Source organism: Symphalangus syndactylus, chromosome 6, assembly GCF_028878055.3.
Source record: "Symphalangus syndactylus isolate Jambi chromosome 6, NHGRI_mSymSyn1-v2.1_pri, whole genome shotgun sequence".
Taxonomy (NCBI): Eukaryota; Metazoa; Chordata; class Mammalia; order Primates; family Hylobatidae; genus Symphalangus; species Symphalangus syndactylus.
The window spans coordinates 141438523-141457659 of record NC_072428.2 but is presented as its reverse complement, the minus strand read 5'-3'; the positions used below and the strand labels follow the sequence as shown (position 1 = coordinate 141457659).

General features: G+C 45.6%; 2 protein-coding genes across 7 annotated transcripts in view; both read right to left on the bottom strand.

Annotated features, from left to right (window-relative positions):
• Nucleotides 1–10165, bottom strand: part of GALNT11 (polypeptide N-acetylgalactosaminyltransferase 11) — a 74893-nt gene extending 64728 nt beyond the window's left edge. The window contains exons 1-2 of one of the 6 annotated variants that reach the window (XM_063641747.1): nt 9884–10143; nt 9241–9381 (exon numbers count right to left, since the gene is read on the bottom strand). The gene's annotated coding sequence lies outside the window, so the exon portion shown is untranslated. Of the gene's footprint in view, nt 1–9240; nt 9382–9883 lie in introns of all 6 variants that reach the window. The other 5 variants (XM_063641746.1, XM_063641748.1, XM_063641749.1 and 2 more) reach the window with 5 other exon arrangements.
• A 5663-nt stretch (nt 10166–15828) lies between these two features.
• Nucleotides 15829–19137, bottom strand: part of GALNTL5 (polypeptide N-acetylgalactosaminyltransferase like 5) — a 62428-nt gene continuing 59119 nt past the window's right edge. The window contains 1 exon segment of the mRNA XM_055281493.2: nt 15829–16111. Coding sequence (XP_055137468.1) covers nt 15956–16111 — 156 coding nt within the window. The 3' untranslated portion in view covers nt 15829–15955.

Below are 19137 nucleotides of genomic sequence, written 5' to 3'. Positions count from 1 at the left end.
CCATCTATCCTATCTATCCTGACCCTTGCCTCCTGGGTCCTAATGCTTGTCAGAAAAACTTTCTCTCACCTCTCTTCTCTGAGGCTAGTCCCACTTCTAGAAACCACTCCCTGTCTCTGGTGCTTTTCTAGTAAGAATGATTTCTAGTATAAACTCCAGGACTCTGTTAACCTTCTTTAGGCACCCGGGCTCATCAATTAGAAAGACATAATTTTTGCCCAAAGCCCCGTCAGGGTGGGGGACAATCCGGAATTTTAGGAACCCTCCTCAGACTAGCAGGCCTAACAAAAGCTATTCTGGAAGCTAGGATATGGGGAGCTTCAGAAATGATATCCTTGTATTCATATAAGTGAGGACAAAAAGGCATCACTCTTCCAACTCTGGAGATCCCTCCCCTCCCTCAGGGTATGGCCCTCCACTTCATTTTTGGGGCATAACATCTTTACAGGAGGGGTAAAGTCCCAATACTAACAGGAGAACGCTTAGGACCCTAACAGGTTTTCGAGAATGCATCAGTAAGGGCCACTAAATCCGATTTTTCTCGGTCCTCTTTGTGGTCTAGGAGGACAGGCAAGGGTGCAGATTTTTTGAGAATGCATTGGTAAGGGCCACTAAATCCGAGCTTCCTCGGTCCTCCTTGTGGTCTAGGAGGAAAACTAGTGTTTCTGCTGCTGCGTCAGTGAGCACAACTATTCCAATCAGCAGGGTCCAGGGACCGACTGTTGTGGGTTCTTGGGGAAGAGGTGTTTCTGCTGCTGCATCAGTGAGCACAACTATTCCGATCAGCAGGGTTCAGGGACCATTGTGGGTTCTTGGGCAGGGGGAGAAACAAACAAACCAAAACTGTGGGTGGTTTTGTCTTTCAGATGAGAAACAATCAGGCATCAACAGGCTCACCCTTGAAATGCAGCCTAAGCCACTGGGACCAATTTGACCCACAAACCCTGAAAAAGAGGCAGCTCATTTTTACTGCACTACGGCCTGGCCCCAATATTCTCTCTCTGATGGGGAAAAATGGCCACCTGAGGGAAGTGTAAATTACAATACTATCCTGAAGCTTGACCTTTTCTGTAAGAGGGAAGGCAAATGGAGTGAAACACCTTATGTCCAAGCTTTCTTTTCATTGAAGGAGAATACACAACTATGCAAAGTTTGCAATTTACATCCCACAGGAGGACCTCTCAGCTTACTCCCCACATCCTATCCTCCCTATAGCTCCCTTTCCTATTAATGATAAGCCTCCTCTAATCTCCCCTGCCCAGAAGGAAATAAGCAAAGAAATCTTCAAAGGACCACAAAAACCCCTGGGCTATCGGTTATGTCCCCTTCAAGCTGTAGTGGGAGGGAATTTGGCCCAACCAGGGTACATGTCCCTTTCTCCCTCTCTGATTTAAAGCAGATCAAGGCAGACCTGGGGAAGTTTTCAGATGATCCTGATAGGTACATCGATGTCCTACAGGGTCTAGGGCAAACCTTCGATCTCACTTGGAGAGATGTCATGCTATTTTTAGATCAAATCCAGGCCTTTAATGAAAACAATGCGGCTTTATCTGCAGCCTGAGAGTCTGGAGATACCTGGTATCTTAGTCAAGTAAATGGCGGAATGACAGCTGAAGAAACGGACAAATTCCCTACTGGTAAGCAAGCCGTCCCCAGTATGGATCCCCACTGGGACCTCGACTCAGATAATGGGGACTGGAGTCGTAAACATCTGTTGACCTGTGTTCTAGAAGGACTAGGAAGAATTAGGAAAAAGCCCATGAATTATTCAATGATGTCTACCATAACTCAGGGAAAGGAAGAAAATCCTTCTGCCTTCCTTAAGTGGCTACGGAAGGCCTTAAGAAAATACACTCCCCTGTCACCTGACTCACTTGAGAGTCAATTGATTCTAAAAGATAAGTTTATCACCCAATCAGCCGCGGATATCAGGAGAAAGCTCCAAAAGCGAGCCCTGGGCCCTGAACAAAATCTGGAGGCATTATTAAACCTGGCAACCTTGGTGTTCTATAATAGGAACCAAGAGGAACAGGCCCAAAAGGAAAAGCGATATCAGAGAAAGGCTGCAGCCTTAGTCATGGCCCTCAGACAAACAAACCTTGGTGGTTCAGAAAGGACAGAAAAATGGAGCAGGCAAAGCACCCAGTAGGGCTTGTTATCAGTGTGGTTTACAAGGACATTTTAAAAAAGATTGTCCAATGAGAAACAAGCCGACCCCTCGTCCATGTCCACTATGCTGAGGCAATCACTGGAAGGTGCACTGCCCCAGAGGACAAAGGTTCTCTGGGTCAGAAGCCCCCAACCAAATGATCCAACAACAGGACTGAGGGTGCCTCAGGCAGGCGCCAGCTCATGTCATCACCCTCACTGAGCCCCGGGTAGGTTTAACCATTGAAGGCCAGGAAACTAACTTCCTCCTGGACACTGGCGTGGCCTTCTCAGTGTTAATCTCCTGTCCTGGACGACTGTCCTCAAGGTCTGTTACCATCCGAGGAATCCTGGGACAGCCTGTAACCAGGTATTTCTCCCACCTTCTCAGTTGTAACTGGGAGTCTTGGCTCTTTTCACACGCCTTTCTTGTCATGCCTGAAAGTCCCACACCCTTATTAGGGAGGGATATGTTAGCCAAAGCTGGAGCTATTATCTACATGAATATGGGGAATAAGTTACCCATTTGTTGTCCCCTACTTGAGGAAGCAATCTACCTTGAAGTCTGGGCATTGGAAGGACAATTTGGAAGGGCAAAAAATGCCCACCCAGTCCAAATCAGGATAAAAGATCCCATCACTTTTCCTTATCAAAGGCAATATCCCTTAAGGCCTGAAGCTCATAAAGGATTACAGGATATTGTTAAACATTTAAAAGCTCAAGGCTTAGTAAGGAAATGCAGCAGTCCCTGCAACACCCCAATTCTAGGAGTACAAAAACCGAACGGTCAGTGGAGACCAGTGCAAGATCTTAGACTCATCAATGAGGCAGTAATTCCTCTATATCCAGTTGTACCCAACCCCTATACCCTGCTCTCTCAAATACCAGAGGAAGCAGAATGGTTCCCTGTTCTGGACCTCAAGGATGCCTTCTTCTGTATTCCCCTGCACTATGACTCCCAGTTTCTCTTTGCCTTTGAGGATCTCACAGACCACACGTCCCAACTTATATGGATCGTCTCACCCCAAGGGTTTAGGGATAGCCCTCATCTGTTTGGTCAGGCACTGGCCCAAGATCTAGGCCACTTCTCAAGTCCAGGCACTCTGGTCCTTCAGTATGTGGATGATTTACTTTTGGCTACCAGTTCGGAAGCCTCATGCCAGCAGGCTACTCTAGATCTCTTGAACTTTCTAGCTAATCAAGGGTACAAGGTATCCAGGTCGAAGGCCCAGCTTTGCCTACAGCAGGTCAAATATCTAGGCCTAATCTTAGCCAGAGGGACCAGGGCCCTCAGCAAGGAACGAATACAGCCTATACTGGCTTATCCTCGCCCTAAGACATTAAAACAGTTGTGGGGGTTCCTTCGAATCACCACTTTTGCCAACTATGGATCCCCGGATACAGCGAGATAGCCAGGCCCCTCTATACTCTAATCAAGGAGACCCAGAGGGCAAATACTCATCTAGTAGAAGGGGAACCAGAGGCAGAAACAGCCTTCAAAACCTTAAAGCAGGCCCTAGTACAAGCTCCAGCTTTAAGCCTTCCCACAGGACAAAACTTCTCTTTATACATCACAGAGAGAGCAGGGATAGCTCTTGGAGTCCTTACTCAGACTCGTGTGTGACAACTGGTGGCATACCTAAGTAATGAATTTGATGTAGTAGCAAAAGGCTGGCCTCACTGTTTAAGGGTAGTTGCGGCAGTGGCCGTCTTAGTGTCAGAGGCTATCAAAATAATACAAGGAAAGGATCTCACTGTCTGGACTACTCATGATGTAAATGGCATACTAGGTGCCAAAGAGAGTTTATGGCTATCAGACAACCACCTACTTAGATACCAGGCACTACTCTTTGAGGGATCGGTGCTTCAAATACATGCGTGGCCCTCAACCCTGCCGCTTTTCTCCCAAAGGATGGGGAACCAATCGAGCATGACTGCCAACAAACTATAGTCCAGACTTATGCTGCCCGAGATGATCTCTTAGAAGTCCCCTTAGCTAATCCTGACCTTAATCTATATACCAACGGAAGTTCATTTGTGGAGAATGGGATACGAAGGGCAGGTTATGCCATAGTTAGTGATGTAACCATACTTGAAAGTAAGCCTCTTCCCCTAAGGCCCAGCACCCAGTTAGGAGAACTAGTGGCACTTACCTGAGCCTTAGAACTGGGAAAGGGAAAAAGAATAAATGTGTATACAGGTAGCAAGTATGCTTATCTAATCCTACATGCCCATGCTGCAATATGGAAAGAAAGGGAGTTCCTAACCTCTGGGGGAACCCCCATTAAATACCACAAGGAAACCATGGAGTTATTGCACGCAGTGCAAAAACCCAAGGAGGTGGCAGTCTTACACTGCCAAAGCCATCAAAAGGGGAAGGAGAGGGGAGAACAGCAGCATAAGTGGCTGGCAGAGGCAGGGAAAGACCAGCAGAAAGGAAAGAGAGAAAGAAACAGAAAATCAGAGAGAGAAACAGAGGAAGAGAGAGACAAAGAGGGAGTCAGAGAGAAAGAAAGAGACAAAGTCAACGAGACAGAGACAAAGAGAGAGTCAGAGAGAGAGAGAGAGACACAGAAAGTCAAAGAGAGAGACAAAGGGACAAAGGGAATCAGAAAGAGAGAGACAAAGTCATCAAAGAGAAAGAGAGATAGAAGTAGTAAAGAAAAAACAGTGTACCCTATTGTGGGCGGCAAGCCACCCAGGTGAAGAGGCAAGAGACCGAGGGCACGAGCTGTTCCAGTATAATAAAATATATAAAATAAGAATAGTTATACTAAATATAGATCATAGAGATGATTATGAATATCATTAATCATTAGTTTGTAGCAATTATGCTTTATTCCAATATTATAACAATCCTCACTCTACAATCATAACCTAGGAAAAACCAGGCCATACAGAGATAGAAGCTGAGGGGACATAGTGAGAAGTGACCAGAAGACAAGAGTGTGAGCCTTCTGTTATGCCCGGACAGAGCCACCAGAGGGCTCCTTGGTCTAGCAGTAACACCAGCGTCCCATGGTCTAGCGGTAGCGTCAGTGTCAAGGAAAAACACCCACTACTTAGCAGACTGGAAAAGGGAATCTCCCTTTCCCAGGGGAGTTTAGAGAAGACTCTACTCCTCCACCTCTTGTGGAGGGCCTGACATCAGTCAGGCTCCCCCGCAGTTATCCGGAGGCCTGTCTCCCTGTGATGCCGTGCTTCAGTGGTCACACTCCTAGTCCACCTTCATGTTCCATCCTGTACACCTGGCTCTGCCTTTTAGATAGCAGTAGCAAATTAGTGAAAGTACTAAAAGTATCTGATAAGCAGAAATAATGGCATAAGCTGTCTCTCTCTCTCCTCTCTCTCTCTGCCTCGGCTGCCAGGCAGGAAAGGGCCCCCCGTCCAGTGGACACGTGACCCACGTGACCCTACCTATCATTGGAGATGGCTCACACTCCTTACCCTGCCCCTTGTCTTGTATCCAATAAATATCAGCACAGCCTGGCATTTGGGACCACTACCAGTCTCCGCGTCTTGGTGGTAGTGGTCCCCTAGGCCCAGCTGTCTTTTCTTTTATCTCTTTGTCTTGTGTCTTTATTTCTACATTCTCTCATCTCTGCACATGAGGAAAAAACCCACCGACCCTGTGGGGCTGGACCCTACACCCTATTCCTTTAAAAGCCAGGGTAAAGTTAAAACCTATAACTGATAACTGAAGGCCTTCTCTGTAACTCTATAACACTCCAATACCACCTTGTTGTCAGTGTAAACAAGGGCATGGCCCGAAAGCATTGAGGCTACTGACAACCCAGGGCCTTCCTATCAAAAATCCTTAACCCAGCAGGTTTCCTAACAGGGGATCTAAATCTTAATTAATTACCATACAAAGGTCCGACCAGATCTAGGAGGAACTCCCTTTAGGACAGGACTATAGATGGTTCCTCCCACGTGGTTAAGGAAAAAAGACACAAGGGGTATTCAGTAAATGATAAGGAAACTGTAGAAGCAGAGTTAGGAAAATTGCCTAATAATTGCCTTGCTCAAATGTGCGAGCTGTTTGCACTCAGCCAAACCTTAAAGTACTTACAGAATCAGGAAGGAGCCATCTATATCAATTCTAAGTTAATACGGACTGAACGAGGTCTTATTAATAGCAAACAATAATTGAAATCCCAAACTTACAAGGTTTTCAACAGAAGTAAAGTTTGCTAAAAGTTAACAGTGTAAACATATATTATCCTAACTTCTAATCTTGTGGAAATCTGACCCTATGAGTACCACTCAAAGTTCAAGTCCATTAATTCAGAGCCATACAACTAATACCCCTACCTATAGGGTTAGAAATGGCCACTGCTACAGGAACCGGAATAGCCAGTTTACCTACTTCATTATCCTACTACCACACACTCTCAAAGGATTTCTCAAGACAGTTTGCAAGAAATAACAAAATCTATCCAGTAAGGATACTAACTACAATCCCAAACAGACTCTTTGGCAGCAGTGACTCTCCAAAACTGCCGAGGCCTAGACCTCATCACTGCTGAGAAAGGAGGACTCTGCACCTTCTTAAGGGAAGAGTGTTGTTTTTACACTAACCAGTCAGTGATAGTATGAGATGCCACCCAGCATTTATAGGAAAAGGCTTCTGAAATCAGGCAATGCCTTTCAAACTCTTATACCAACCTCTGGAGTTGGACAACATGGCTTCTCCCCTTTCTAGGTCCCGTGGCAGCCATCTTGCTATTACTTGCCTTCGGGCCCTGTATTTTTAACCTCCTTGTCAAATTTGTTTCCCCTAGAATTGAGACCATCAAGCTACAGATGGTCTTACAAATGGAACCCCAAATGAGCTCAACTAACAACTTCTACCAAGGACCCCTGGGCCAACCTGCTGGCCCTTTCACTGGCCTAACGAGTTCCCCTCTGGAAGACACTACAATTGCAGGGCCCCTTCTTCATCCCTATCCAGCAGGAAGTAGCTAGAGCAGTCATCGGCCAAATTCCCAACAGTAGTTAGGGTGTCCTGTTTAGAGGGGGGATTGAGAGGTGAAGCTGGCTGTGCTTCTGGGTCGGGTGGGGACTTTGAGAACTATTCTGTCTAAAGGATTGTAAATGCACCAATCAGGGCTCTGTGTCTAGCTAAAGGTTTGTAAATGCACCAATCAGTGCTCTGTGTCTAGCTAAAGGTTTGTAAACGCACCAATCAGTGCTCTGTGTCTAGCTAACTGGGTAGGGGACTTGGAGAACTTTTCTGTCTAGCTAAAGGATTGTAAATGTACCAATCAGCGCTCTGTGTCTAGCTAAAGGTTTGTAAACACACCAATCAATCAGCACTCTGTAAAACAGACCAATCAGCACTCTGTAAAACGGACCAATCAGCTCTCTGTAAAATAGACCAATCAGCAGGATGTGGGTGTGGCCAAATAAGGGAATAAAAGCAGGCCACCTGAGCTACCAGCAGCAACCTGCTTGGGTCCACTTCCATGCTGTGGAAGCTTTGCTCTTTCGTTCTTCACAATAAATCTTGCTGCTGCTCACTCTTTGGGTCTGCACTACCTTTATGAGCTGTAACACTGACTGTGAAGATCTGTGGCTGCACTCCTGAAGTCAGCGAGACCACAAACCCACTGCGCAGAACAAACAACTCTGGACGTGCCACCTTTAAGAGCTATAACACTCACTGTGAAGGTCTGCAGCTTCACTCCTGAAGTCAGTGAGCCCACGAACCCACTGGGAGGAAGAAACAACTCCAGACGTGCCACCTTTAAGAGATGTAACACTCACTGCAAAGGTCTGTGGCTTCATTCCTGAAGTCAGCAAGACCACGAACCCACCAAAAGAAGAAACTCCGGACACATCTGAACATCAGAAGGAACAAACTCTAGACATACCATCTTTAAGAACTGTAACACTCACCGCGACAGTCCGTGGCTTCATTCTTGAAGTCAGTGAGACCAAGAACCCACTGGAAGGAATCAACTCCGGATACATTTATGCAGCAGCCACGTCAGACTGGGACACTTCCTGCTTACAGAGGACTATAAAACCCCTTCCTCACTTAGGGCTGACGCCATTATAAAACCCATTCCTCACTTGGGGCTGACGCCATTTAGGCCTAAACCCGTCTGCACCCAGGCGCTTACTAAAACAGCGTGTTGCTCCACACCGCCTCATGTCGTGGGCGTTGTTGGCACGTCATCGGGGTTCAAACCAATACAAGAGCCTTGCAGGTTGTTTGTACCACTAACAAAGGATAAATGCTTGAGAGGACGGATACCCCACTTACCTGATGTGATTATGCATTCTATGCCATATCACATATCTCATGTACCTATAAATACATATGCCTACTATGTACCCACAAAAATTAAAAATAAATTTTTTTGAGATGGAGTCTTGCTCTGTCGCCCAGGCTGGAGTGCAGTGGCGTGATCTCGGCTCACTACAAGCTCTGCCTCCTCAGTTCACGCCATTCTCCTGCCTCAGCCTCCCAAGTAGCTGGGATTACAGGCGCCCGCCACTACGCCCGGCTAATTTTTTGTATTTTTAGTAGAGACGGGGTTTCACCGTGTTAGCCAGGATGGTCTCGATCTCCTGACCTCGTGATCCGCCTGCCTTGGCCTTCCAAAGTGCTGGGATTACAGGCGTGAGCCACCGCACCCGGCTAATAAAAAAATTTTTAAAGAGATTTATTCTGAGCCAAATGAGTGCCTATGGCCCATGACACTGCCCTCAAGAGATCCTGAGAGCATGTACCCAAGGTGGTGGGGGCACAGCCTAGTTTTATACATTGTAGGGGAAAATGAGTCTTCAATCAAATACAGGTATAGCCTGGTTCCAGCAGGAAAGGCAGGACAACTCAAAGTGGGGGCTTCCAAGTCATGGGTAAGATGAGAGACAAACGGCTACATTCTTTTGAGCCTCTGCTCTGCCTTTTACTGAATACACAATTTACACCACGGGGCAGGCAGAGGAATAGCCACTTGTGCCTTAGTCTGGCTCAGTGAATCTGCATTTTTACATAAATACAGGGCAGAGGAAGCCATCAGACATACATTTGTCTCAGGTGAGCAGAAGGGTGACTTGAGTTCTGTCCCTGTTCCTCACCTGTGAAGATCAGCTGTCAATTCACACTGCCAGGGTGCAATTCCACACAACTGTTTCAGGGTAAAGATGTGGAGGCCCACAGCGAATTTCCTCCTGGGCAAAGGGTGAGGGAGCTGTGTGGCTGTTTATCTTCGCAGCTGTCTTAGGAATAAAACGGGAGCAGGTTTGCTTGACGCAGCTCCCAGCTTGACTTTGGCTTAGTGATTTGGGGTCCCGAGATTCGTTTTCCTTTCACACTATTCTCCCTAGTTTTGTGTATGTGTGAAATATTCTATTTCTGGGCACTTTGAATTTTAAAAAGTGGACAACACTGATCTGGACTTCATTTTAGGAAATGCTGGGGGAGGCTGTAGGATCAGGTGTGCCTCCGTCCTAAATGCCCGAAAACGAGGCCGGCGCCCCGGCCCTCACCCCCGCGCCCGCGGACAAGCCTCAGGAGACGCCAGGGGAGGCGCAGGGGCAGCGGCGTCTCCCGGAGACACGAGCCTCGCCTAGGGGGCGTGCGGGAGCCCCGGACCCGCGGGGAGCCAGGCGCTGCCCCGCCGCCGCCCCCACCCTGCCCAGGCCCCGCGCGCCGCTGCCGCTGCCGCAGCTCTGGAGGTGCTGAGGGGCGCCGGGAGGCCGCCGCCGAGCGGGTACTCACCGCGTTGCCCGCAGCCCGGGATCGCCGCCTTCTGGGACTCGGGCTGCGGCATCTTCTCTCCCGCCACAGCCCCAGTCCGACCCGCAGGAGCGGCGGCGGGCTGAACTGCTCCGGGGCCCAGCAGTCAGGCGTCGCGCACGCGCTGCGCGCAGTGGCTGCCGCGCCTCCTCAGGCCCAGGGCCCTCGCCCAGTCCTCACGCCGCTGCCTCCGCCCAGCGCCGCGCGTCCGCTGGCGCCGCGTGACAGACGGCCCCGCCCCCGCGCAGCGGGACGTCACCTCTCGCTGCCCTGACGTCACCGGCCGCGGCGCGCTGAGTCCTCCCTAGCGTTCGCGCGCGCGTGGTCTGGCTCCTGTTGCTTGTCACCTGCGGTCTCAAAAGACCCCATTAATGACAAATGCCCTGCCTGTGGCCCCGGCTACTCCGGAGGCTGAGGCGGGAGCAGCGCTTGAGCCCGAGAGCTCTGCGCTGTATGCGCTGTGCCCATTGCGTTGCGACACCGAGTTCCGCATCGGTGTGGTGACCTCCTGGGAGCAGGGACCACCAGGTTCCCCAAGGAGTGGGGAACCGGCCCAGCTCGGAAACCGGGCAGGGCAAAACTCCTGTGCTGATCGGTAGTGGGATCGCGCCTGTGAATAGACACTGCCCTCCAGCCTGGGCAATACAGGGAGACCCCATAAGTGAAAAAAATAAAAAGACAAATGCCCTTAAACATATTAAAAGAAGTTAAACGTCACTTGTGATAGAAGAAAATGTAGATTAAAGTGTAAAGAGAGAAGTGGTGAAAAAAACACTCATACCTTGGTGATGATAGTGCAATGTATACAAATCCCATAAAAGAATTTGGCAAGTTTTTAAGAAAAATGGTGTAGGCATTCATCTTTGGCCAATAATGCCAAGTTATATTTAAGAATATCTTAATACTAATCTTCTTTGCATTTCTGCAATAAATCCCACTTGGTTAAGAATATTTTTGAACTTTTTTTAAAGAACTCATTGCTTCACAATTAAAGTTGATGTTTACATGTGTAGCAATGGAGGAACTTCTACAGCACCTATAAATTAAAGTAGTGGCCTTCTTGAGCTGAATTGAGCTAACCACATTCCCCAGCCCATCTTCCACAGATACCCCATGAGGTTGTCAGGGTGTAGGGGATGCCATGTTGTGCCACCCAGGTTTCCCCTTAAGGACTGAGGACTCATTTCTCCAGTTGTTGGGTGTGTAGGCAGCTGATGGCCCCCAGCTGAGTCCCGTGGCCACTTCCCTCAGCCAAAGAGAACTGCTGCTGGGTGCCAAGCTGAATGCTTTTGACTCCTTCTACCGTGATTGTGTCTTGATTGGAAATTGACAGATATTTCAGGTACGGGTTTCTCTTGCAAGGGCAGTGCAGAGAGCACACATGTATCTTTGCCAAGTTTCCTTCAATGGTTGCAGCTCATGTAAAATATACATAGTATAATATCAAATAAGCCTCTTTGGGGATCAATTCTGCCGGGATCCCCCTCAGAAACTATTCACAGCAGTGGCAGGCAAACTAGGGTGAAGTCTGCTAGGTATATTTAAAAATGTATAACAAGTTTATTTAAATACATAAATATGTTGCCAGAAAGTAATGCAACTACCTAAACTAGTAACGAAAAATTTTAAATATCACCTTAAACATGTATAAGGGGATACTAAGTTCTTGTATTTAAACCTTATTATTATTTTAGTATATACTCAAGCAAAAGAGTTTGAAGACCAGAGCTTTAGGGCCTCACTACTCAAATGGTGGTCCAGCAACAAGCAACATCAACGTCACCTGGGAGTGTGTTAGAAATGGGGAGTCTTGTGCTCCACCTACTTAATTAAAATCTGCATTTTTACCAAGATTTCCAGGTGATTTATACACAAATTAACATTTGAAATCTTGCTCTAGGATATAATCAGGGCATGTAAATTTCAATTGTTCCATCTTCTCCTGACCCTTGATAGTATCAGATATTTAAATATTTGGCAATCTGATGAGTATGAGATGCATCCGTTTATATCTATTACTTTAAATACTATTCTACCTGATTAACGTGCAATAATTATGTAACCATTATTCTAGTAATTGAGGATTTGGGTTAGCTCCAAGTTTTCACTATCATACAGAATGACACTAAAATGCTCTTTTCAGTGTATCATTCTGGTTAAACACAATCTTTGAGGCCAGGCTGATTAGGATCATATAAGGGCTGTGTTATTGTTTGTCCTTGGATACAGTTGCCAGATGAAATACAGGATGGCCTGAAATTTGAATTTCAGGTTAAGAATAATTTTGTGGTGTAAGTATATCCTGTGCAATATGTGAGAGGCTTGTCTTCATCTGTGCTGCTATAATAAAATACCTGACACTAGGTAGTTTAAAATTTGTTTTCTCACTCTCCTGGAGGCTGGGAAGTACAAGATCCAGCAGCCGTATCTGGTAGGCTGCTGGTGAGGGCTTTGTGCTACATCACAAGGTGGCAGAGAATCGGAAGGGGAAGCGGGCACTGGCTAAAGGGGCAATGTTACTTATTAACAACCCGCTCTCAAGGTACCTAATCCAGTCCCAAGAGACTGGCAACTCTCAGTGACTGCATTAATCTTTTCATGGGGGCTGATCCCTCATGGCTCAAATGCCTCTTAAAGGTCCTACTCTGTCTCAACACTGTTACCCTGGGGTCCAAGCCTCAACATGGATTTTGGTGGGGATAAAATGTATTCAAACTGTAGCACTGTTGCATTGTCAGTTGTTTCAACTGAATTATGGAGGACACATTCAAAATGTAGCCATATGTACACTAAATGTTATTGTCTATTTGAAATTCAAGTTTAACCAGGCATCCTGTATTTTTATTAGCCAAATAGGGCAACCTTAACCTGGGAAAATTCTAAACATCATTTTCTCATCTATGAAATGAGGATAGCAGTAGAACTCATAAAGTTGTTATATGAATGAAAGGAGATAATCCTTGCAGACTACTTACAACAGAGTATGAAACGTAGTAAAAGCTCAGCAAATGTCAGCTCTTCTTAGTTGTTGTTTCATACAGGTGTGTCTTAGGATAAATTCCTAGAAGGAGGTTTCAGTTACAGAACTCCTGGGCTTAATTTAAGACTTGTTTGAGCATTCCATCATACCAAAAACTGTTTTGTAAAAAACCTTAAGCAGGTTACCAGATGTTTTTCAACTAGCTTCAGAATACAAATCAGATTTTTAAATTTCCACACAAAAACAAAAAATTGCCACCTATTGGCAAGTATCAATTTCCCTTTAATCACACCAAATATTTGGATATTGATTCTGATTTGTTTTCTATTTTAGGGTCAACTGAAGCAATATTTAAGAAGATACTGTCCAAGGGACGTGCCAAACAATTTCTAGGACTTATCTGTGTTATCTAGTACCTAAACTAAATTACATTACAGAACTAAGAATTAATATTAGGCCCATGGCTTTTAACAAAAGAGAACACTCCTGTCTTTTGCTTTTGGGAAAGCTGATATTTATAGCATTCATTCTTTATGCTTACCAGAAAAAAAATATATACTTTTTAATGTTACATATATATCATTTATATATTACATATAACAATCATATGTAACATATAATATACATATTCTCAAATTTCGACTAGAAAAAAAGCTGTTACTTTAAGAAGATACTCCATATTTATACTACTATAATTCTCTTTTATTTTTGCAGCTACAGGATTTCTATTTTGCTTTTTTTTGTTTGTTTTTTGAGACAGAGTCTCTGTCACCCAGGCTGGAGTGCAGTGGCGGGATCTTGGTCTTGGTTTCGGCTCACTGCAACCTCCACCACCCATGTTCAAGCGATTTTTGTGCCTCAGCCTCCCAAGTAGCTGGGACTACAGGCACGTGCCACTGAGCCCGGGTTCTGTTTTGCTTTTTTTTTTTTTTTTTTTTCTGACGGAGTCTCACTCTGTCGCCCAGGCTAGGGTGCAGTGGTGCGATCTCAGCTCACTGCAACCTCTGCCTCCCGGGTTCAAACAATTCTCCTGCCTTAGCCTCCTGAGTAGCTAGGATTACAGGCATGTGCCACCACGCCCAGCTAATTTTTTGTATTTTTAGTAGAGACGGGGTTTCACCATGTTGGCCAGGCTGATCTCGAACTCCTGACCTTGTGATCTACCTGCCTCAGCCTCCTAAAGTGCTGGGATTACAGGCATGAGCCACCGCGCCCGGCCTGTTTTGCATTTTATCATAATTTTAGTAGACTCGTGGGTTTATTATGATTAATTTTTAAATGACTTTCTAGAGGCAGGAAAGATATAAATAATATATGGGCCAAGAATACAATCACAGCGTGGCACTTGTTTTGTGCTGCCAGATCAACCTTTTAAAGGATCAGTCAAGTGGCTGTCTGTAATAGATCAGCCCATGTCTGTCTAACAATAGATTTTATACAGTATTTTGCTAAATAGATAGGTATAAAGAGGTTATTTGCGGCCGGGCGCGGTAGGTCACACCTGTAATCCCAGCACTTTGGGAGGCCGAGGCGGGTGGATCACCTGAGGTCAGGAGTTCAAGACCAGCCTGGCCAACATGATGAAACCACATCTCTATTAAAAATACAAAAATTAGCTGGGCGTGATGGTGGGTGCCTGTAATCCCAGCTACTCGGGAGGCTGAGGCATAAGAATCACTTGAACCCGGGAGGTAGAGGTTGCAGTGAGCCGAGATCGGGCTACTGCACTCCAGCCTGGGCAACAAGAGTGAAACTTTGTCTCCCAAAAAAAAAAAAAAAAAAAAACTTCATTCCCAGCAACTAGAAGAATACCTGTCTGATTGAATGAGCTCAATAGATGATTCAAATTGTTTTTCTGCTGTAAAAACTAACTTGCCTTCTTTCCAGCATAGACTATTCTCTTCCACTTTTTTTTTTGCCCCTTTCAATGTGTTTCTTCTCTCATCATCTGTCTCTCTGAATTCAGTGTCTTTCACCTTCTTAGCCACCGACACCAGCATGAAACCAACAGTGATCTGTCTAACCCCAAAGATGCCAGAGAAGTACTTTCGACATCTCGGAATGTGTTTACACAGGACAGACAAGGCACCCAGCTGCTGCTTCCCTGATCCCAGCTAAACAGTTTACCAAGAGTCAAGAAGTGTCTGGAGAGCTGGAGGCCAGAGCCATAGGAGGAGACAGACATGAAAAAGGCAAAATTGGCTGGGCGCGGTGGCTCATGCCTGTAATCCCAGCACTTTGGGAGGCCGAGGCTGCCGGATCACAAGGTCAAGAGATCAAGACCATCCTGGCCAACATGGTGAAACCCCATCTCTACTAAAAATACAAAAATTAGCTGGGCGTGGTGGTGCGCGCCTGTAATCCCAGATACTTGGGAGGCTGAGGCAGGAGAATTGCTTGAACCTGGGAGGCAGAGGTTGCAGTGAGCCGAGATTATACCACTATGCTCCAGCCTGGCGACACAGCGAGACTCACGGAAGAGGGAGTATCTTCAGATGACAGAAGGGCTGGCAGGGACAGATGGGGAACCTGGCCTGGAGAGCTGACCAGACACCCAGGCAGGTGGACTGGACACCAGACGTTCAGGTATGCAGCTGAGCAAGGTGTCATTATCAAAATCTACCCTGGCAGGAAGAAAGGAGCTTGCTGCAGCTCAGCCAAAGTCACGAGAGCATGGCTCCCTAAGAAGGCAATCGCGACAGATTGTCTGGGGCAGAAGCCAGGTTGGCAAAGGGAAAGCAGTCCGTGCAGTCTACCAGGGCCAGGTGGCTGTGGTAAACAAATGCATTTTACCTCAGTCAGCTGTATGATAGAGTCGTAACTGTGTGACCACTTACATTTCTAATGTTCAAGGTCTTGTCACCTCAGAAATTCAGTAGCAGATCAGTAACAAAGTATCAAGAATTTTCATTAAAGGGGAAATAAAGGCACTCACGTCATAGACCACTCTGGTCATATTTTTTTAATGCATTTCACGTAATTCCACGATGTTCCAAACTTACACTCTTGTGCCACTATGTTGAATGACTAGGAGACTTTTAACCCTTTATTAATGAAAGTGATTTGTTTTCCTTTCACCAGCTGTTCACAGATGCCTCCAACTCTGGGAAGACATTATCCAAATACCACTGAAATGACTTGCAACCCAGTCGCTTCCTCAACTCGACACGCGCGTGAATGTTTCCGTAGGTAACATATTTCAGACCAGGCTTTCGAAGAAAAAACTGCTCCTAAATGAGAATATAGAGTCAGTCATTATGTTCAACCAAACAAATCTTTGGTGATCAAATGATTATATCTAACATAGACGCATGTATTTTCATCATGTGAACTAAAAAAGCCCTCCAGATCCCAATTTTTTTCTGTCCGGGGAACGAAGGTAGTATGGGACCTCAGATTTACCCACCCTGCACATGTTCACAGCACGTGCCACGGCACCCTAAGTGGCATAGCGGGATCCAGGAAGACTGGGCCCTGCTTCTCAGGAGCCAAAGAAGCACAGCCACCTATTGTGGTATCGCCTTTCTCCTGTTTTTTCAACAATACCCAAGGACAAACCCCGTTAGTCCCTGGTCCTGATCAGTACGTTTGTCTCTTCAGAAATGGCGGATGATGTAGTAAACGGAGAATAGATCCTGCAGGACTACAGCCTGGGTTCAAAGCCTGGCTCTGCCATTCAGGGTCTGTGTGACCTTAGGCAAGTCCTCCCCTTGCGAAGTGCTTGTGAGGGTTGAACAGTCTAATAGGGACATGCAAAGCCCCTGGGCGAGCATGGCTGGCACATACTAAGTGTCATGTCTGAGGTGGTCATTATTACCACACTTGGTTAGTTTTTTGTGTGCTCTGACTTAAGGAAGCCCCAAGAATGAATGTCTAATGGAGTCTGTTGGCCCCATGTTGAAAAAAGGTATTCTAAGTAGACCGAAGCCCTTTGCAAACAGAACCCTTATATTTTCATCTGTGTTTTCCCAGGCTTGGCATTCAGGATAGATAGTGTTGAATGACAGAAGGAGTTTGCTCACCCAAATTAATGTATTATGGGCATGCTATATTGGATTCTCCCTGGGGATCCGTGACCACTGTAGGTCTTTGCCATCGCATTCTGCCACCCCTAGGTCCCCAGGGTGGATTGGTGCAGGGGACGAGCCTGCAGGTGGGGGAGGGTGCCATAATTTTGGAGACAAGACAGCATGGATGACCTTAGGCACATCTTCCTGTCCAAAGCCCTCTCTTGTCCCAATCAGTCACTAAATTTCCCATTGTGCTGTATTATGCAATCCATTGATTTTTATACTTAACACATCATATCCCTTTAAGTTAACTTTTTGCTTTGTGAAAGTCAGTAAACCATGCAGAAATAGCTAGGTTCAGTTCAACCATCTAGATCCCTGACCAGTGTTCACAGAAAAAAAAATCAACAAACATGAAAATAGGCTCAAGAGTTGTCGTAATGAAATACAGTTTTAAACAATGTTTTTTAACCTGATTAAAACAAACAAACAGTTCAATTATAACCAATATGAGGAGACAGGCACTTTCATATACATTTGATGGCAGCACAGATGACGAGACAGACAGTGAAGATCATTTGGATATTACCCCATCAGGATTTAAAATGCACTAACTCTTGCCCCAGCAAGTTCATGTCTTGAATTTATTCCAAAGATATATTTGCAAAAATATGCGCAAAAAAGTATGTCAATAATTCTCATTTCAAGGCCGGGTGTGGTGGCTTATGCCTGTAATCCCAGCACTTTGGGAGGCCAAGGCAGGCAGATCATGAGGTCAGGAGTTCAAGACCAGCCTGGCCAATATGGTGAAACCCCGTCTCTATTAAAAATATAAAAAATTAGCTGGACGTGGTGGCACACACCTGTAGTCCCAGCTATTCGGGAGGCTGAGGCAGGAGAGTCACTGAACCTGGGAGGTGGAGGTTGCAGTGAGCCGAGATTGCGCCACCGCACTCCAGCCTGGGTGACAGAGCAAGACTCTGCTTCAAAAGAAAGAAAAAAAAAGAATTCTCATTTGAGGATTGTCAAGAAAATAGCAAAAAGCCAGGGAAATCAGAATGCTTATCAACTGGTACTATTTATTAATGGGATCAATTTTGGTAGATCCAGTTAAAGGAACTATTTAAAAGAATGAGATATGTTTATATGTTCTGATTTTGAAAGACAACTTGAAAGCCCCCTGCCTTTTCTTTCCTGATCATAACCCTTTTCCTTTGTTTTAAATGCTATCTTGATTATATATTCATTTCTTTTCATTCTAGCTTTGATATCTGATTATTCATGCACAAATTATATGGTTTAATTTTACCCATTTGAACTTTACAGGAAGGAAATAATACAGTATGAGTTCTGTTGTGTTTGGCTGCCTTCATTCACCATTACATCTCTGAAATTTACCTATGCTCTTGTAGGTACAGTCATGTACCATGTGGTGATGTTTCAGTCAACGCCTGACCACGTACATAATGGTGGTCCCATAAGATTATAATACCATATTTTTACTGTACCTTTTATTTAGATATGTTTAGATACACAAATACTTACCACTGGGTTACAACTGCCTACGGTGTTCAGCAGAGTCACATGCTGTACAGGTTTGTAGCCTGGGGGCAATGGGCCATACCATATAGCCAAGGTGTGCAATGGGCTATACCATCTCCATCTAGGTTTGTGTAGGTACACGCTATGATAGTCCCACAACAATGAAATCACCTAATGGTGGTTTCTCATAATATATTCGCATCGTTAAGTGAGACATAACTATACACTATAGTTGGTTTTCTTTCCTTTTCTTTTTTTTTTTTTTTGAGATGGAGCTTCACTCTTGTCACCCAGGCTGGAGTGCAGTGGTGTGATCTTGGCTCACTGCAACCTCTACCTCCTGGGTTCAAGCAATTCTCCAGCTTCAGCCTCCCATGTAGCTGGGATTACAGGTGCCCACCACCATGTCTGGCTAATTTTTTTTGTATTTTTAGTAGAGATGAGGCTTTACCACATTGGCCAGGCTGGTCGTGAACTCCTGGCCTCAGGTGATCCATCTGCCTCGGCCTCCCCAAGTGCTGAAATTACAAGTGTGAGCCACCGTGCCCAGCCCAGTTAATTTCCATTGCTGTATAGGATTATAGTGACTAAATATATCACAGTTGTCCACTCTACTCTTGATGAGTATTTGTATTGTATCAAGTTTTGGCTAAAACAAATAATGCTGTTTATTAGTTTTCTTGTTCATGTGTCCTGGTGCACAA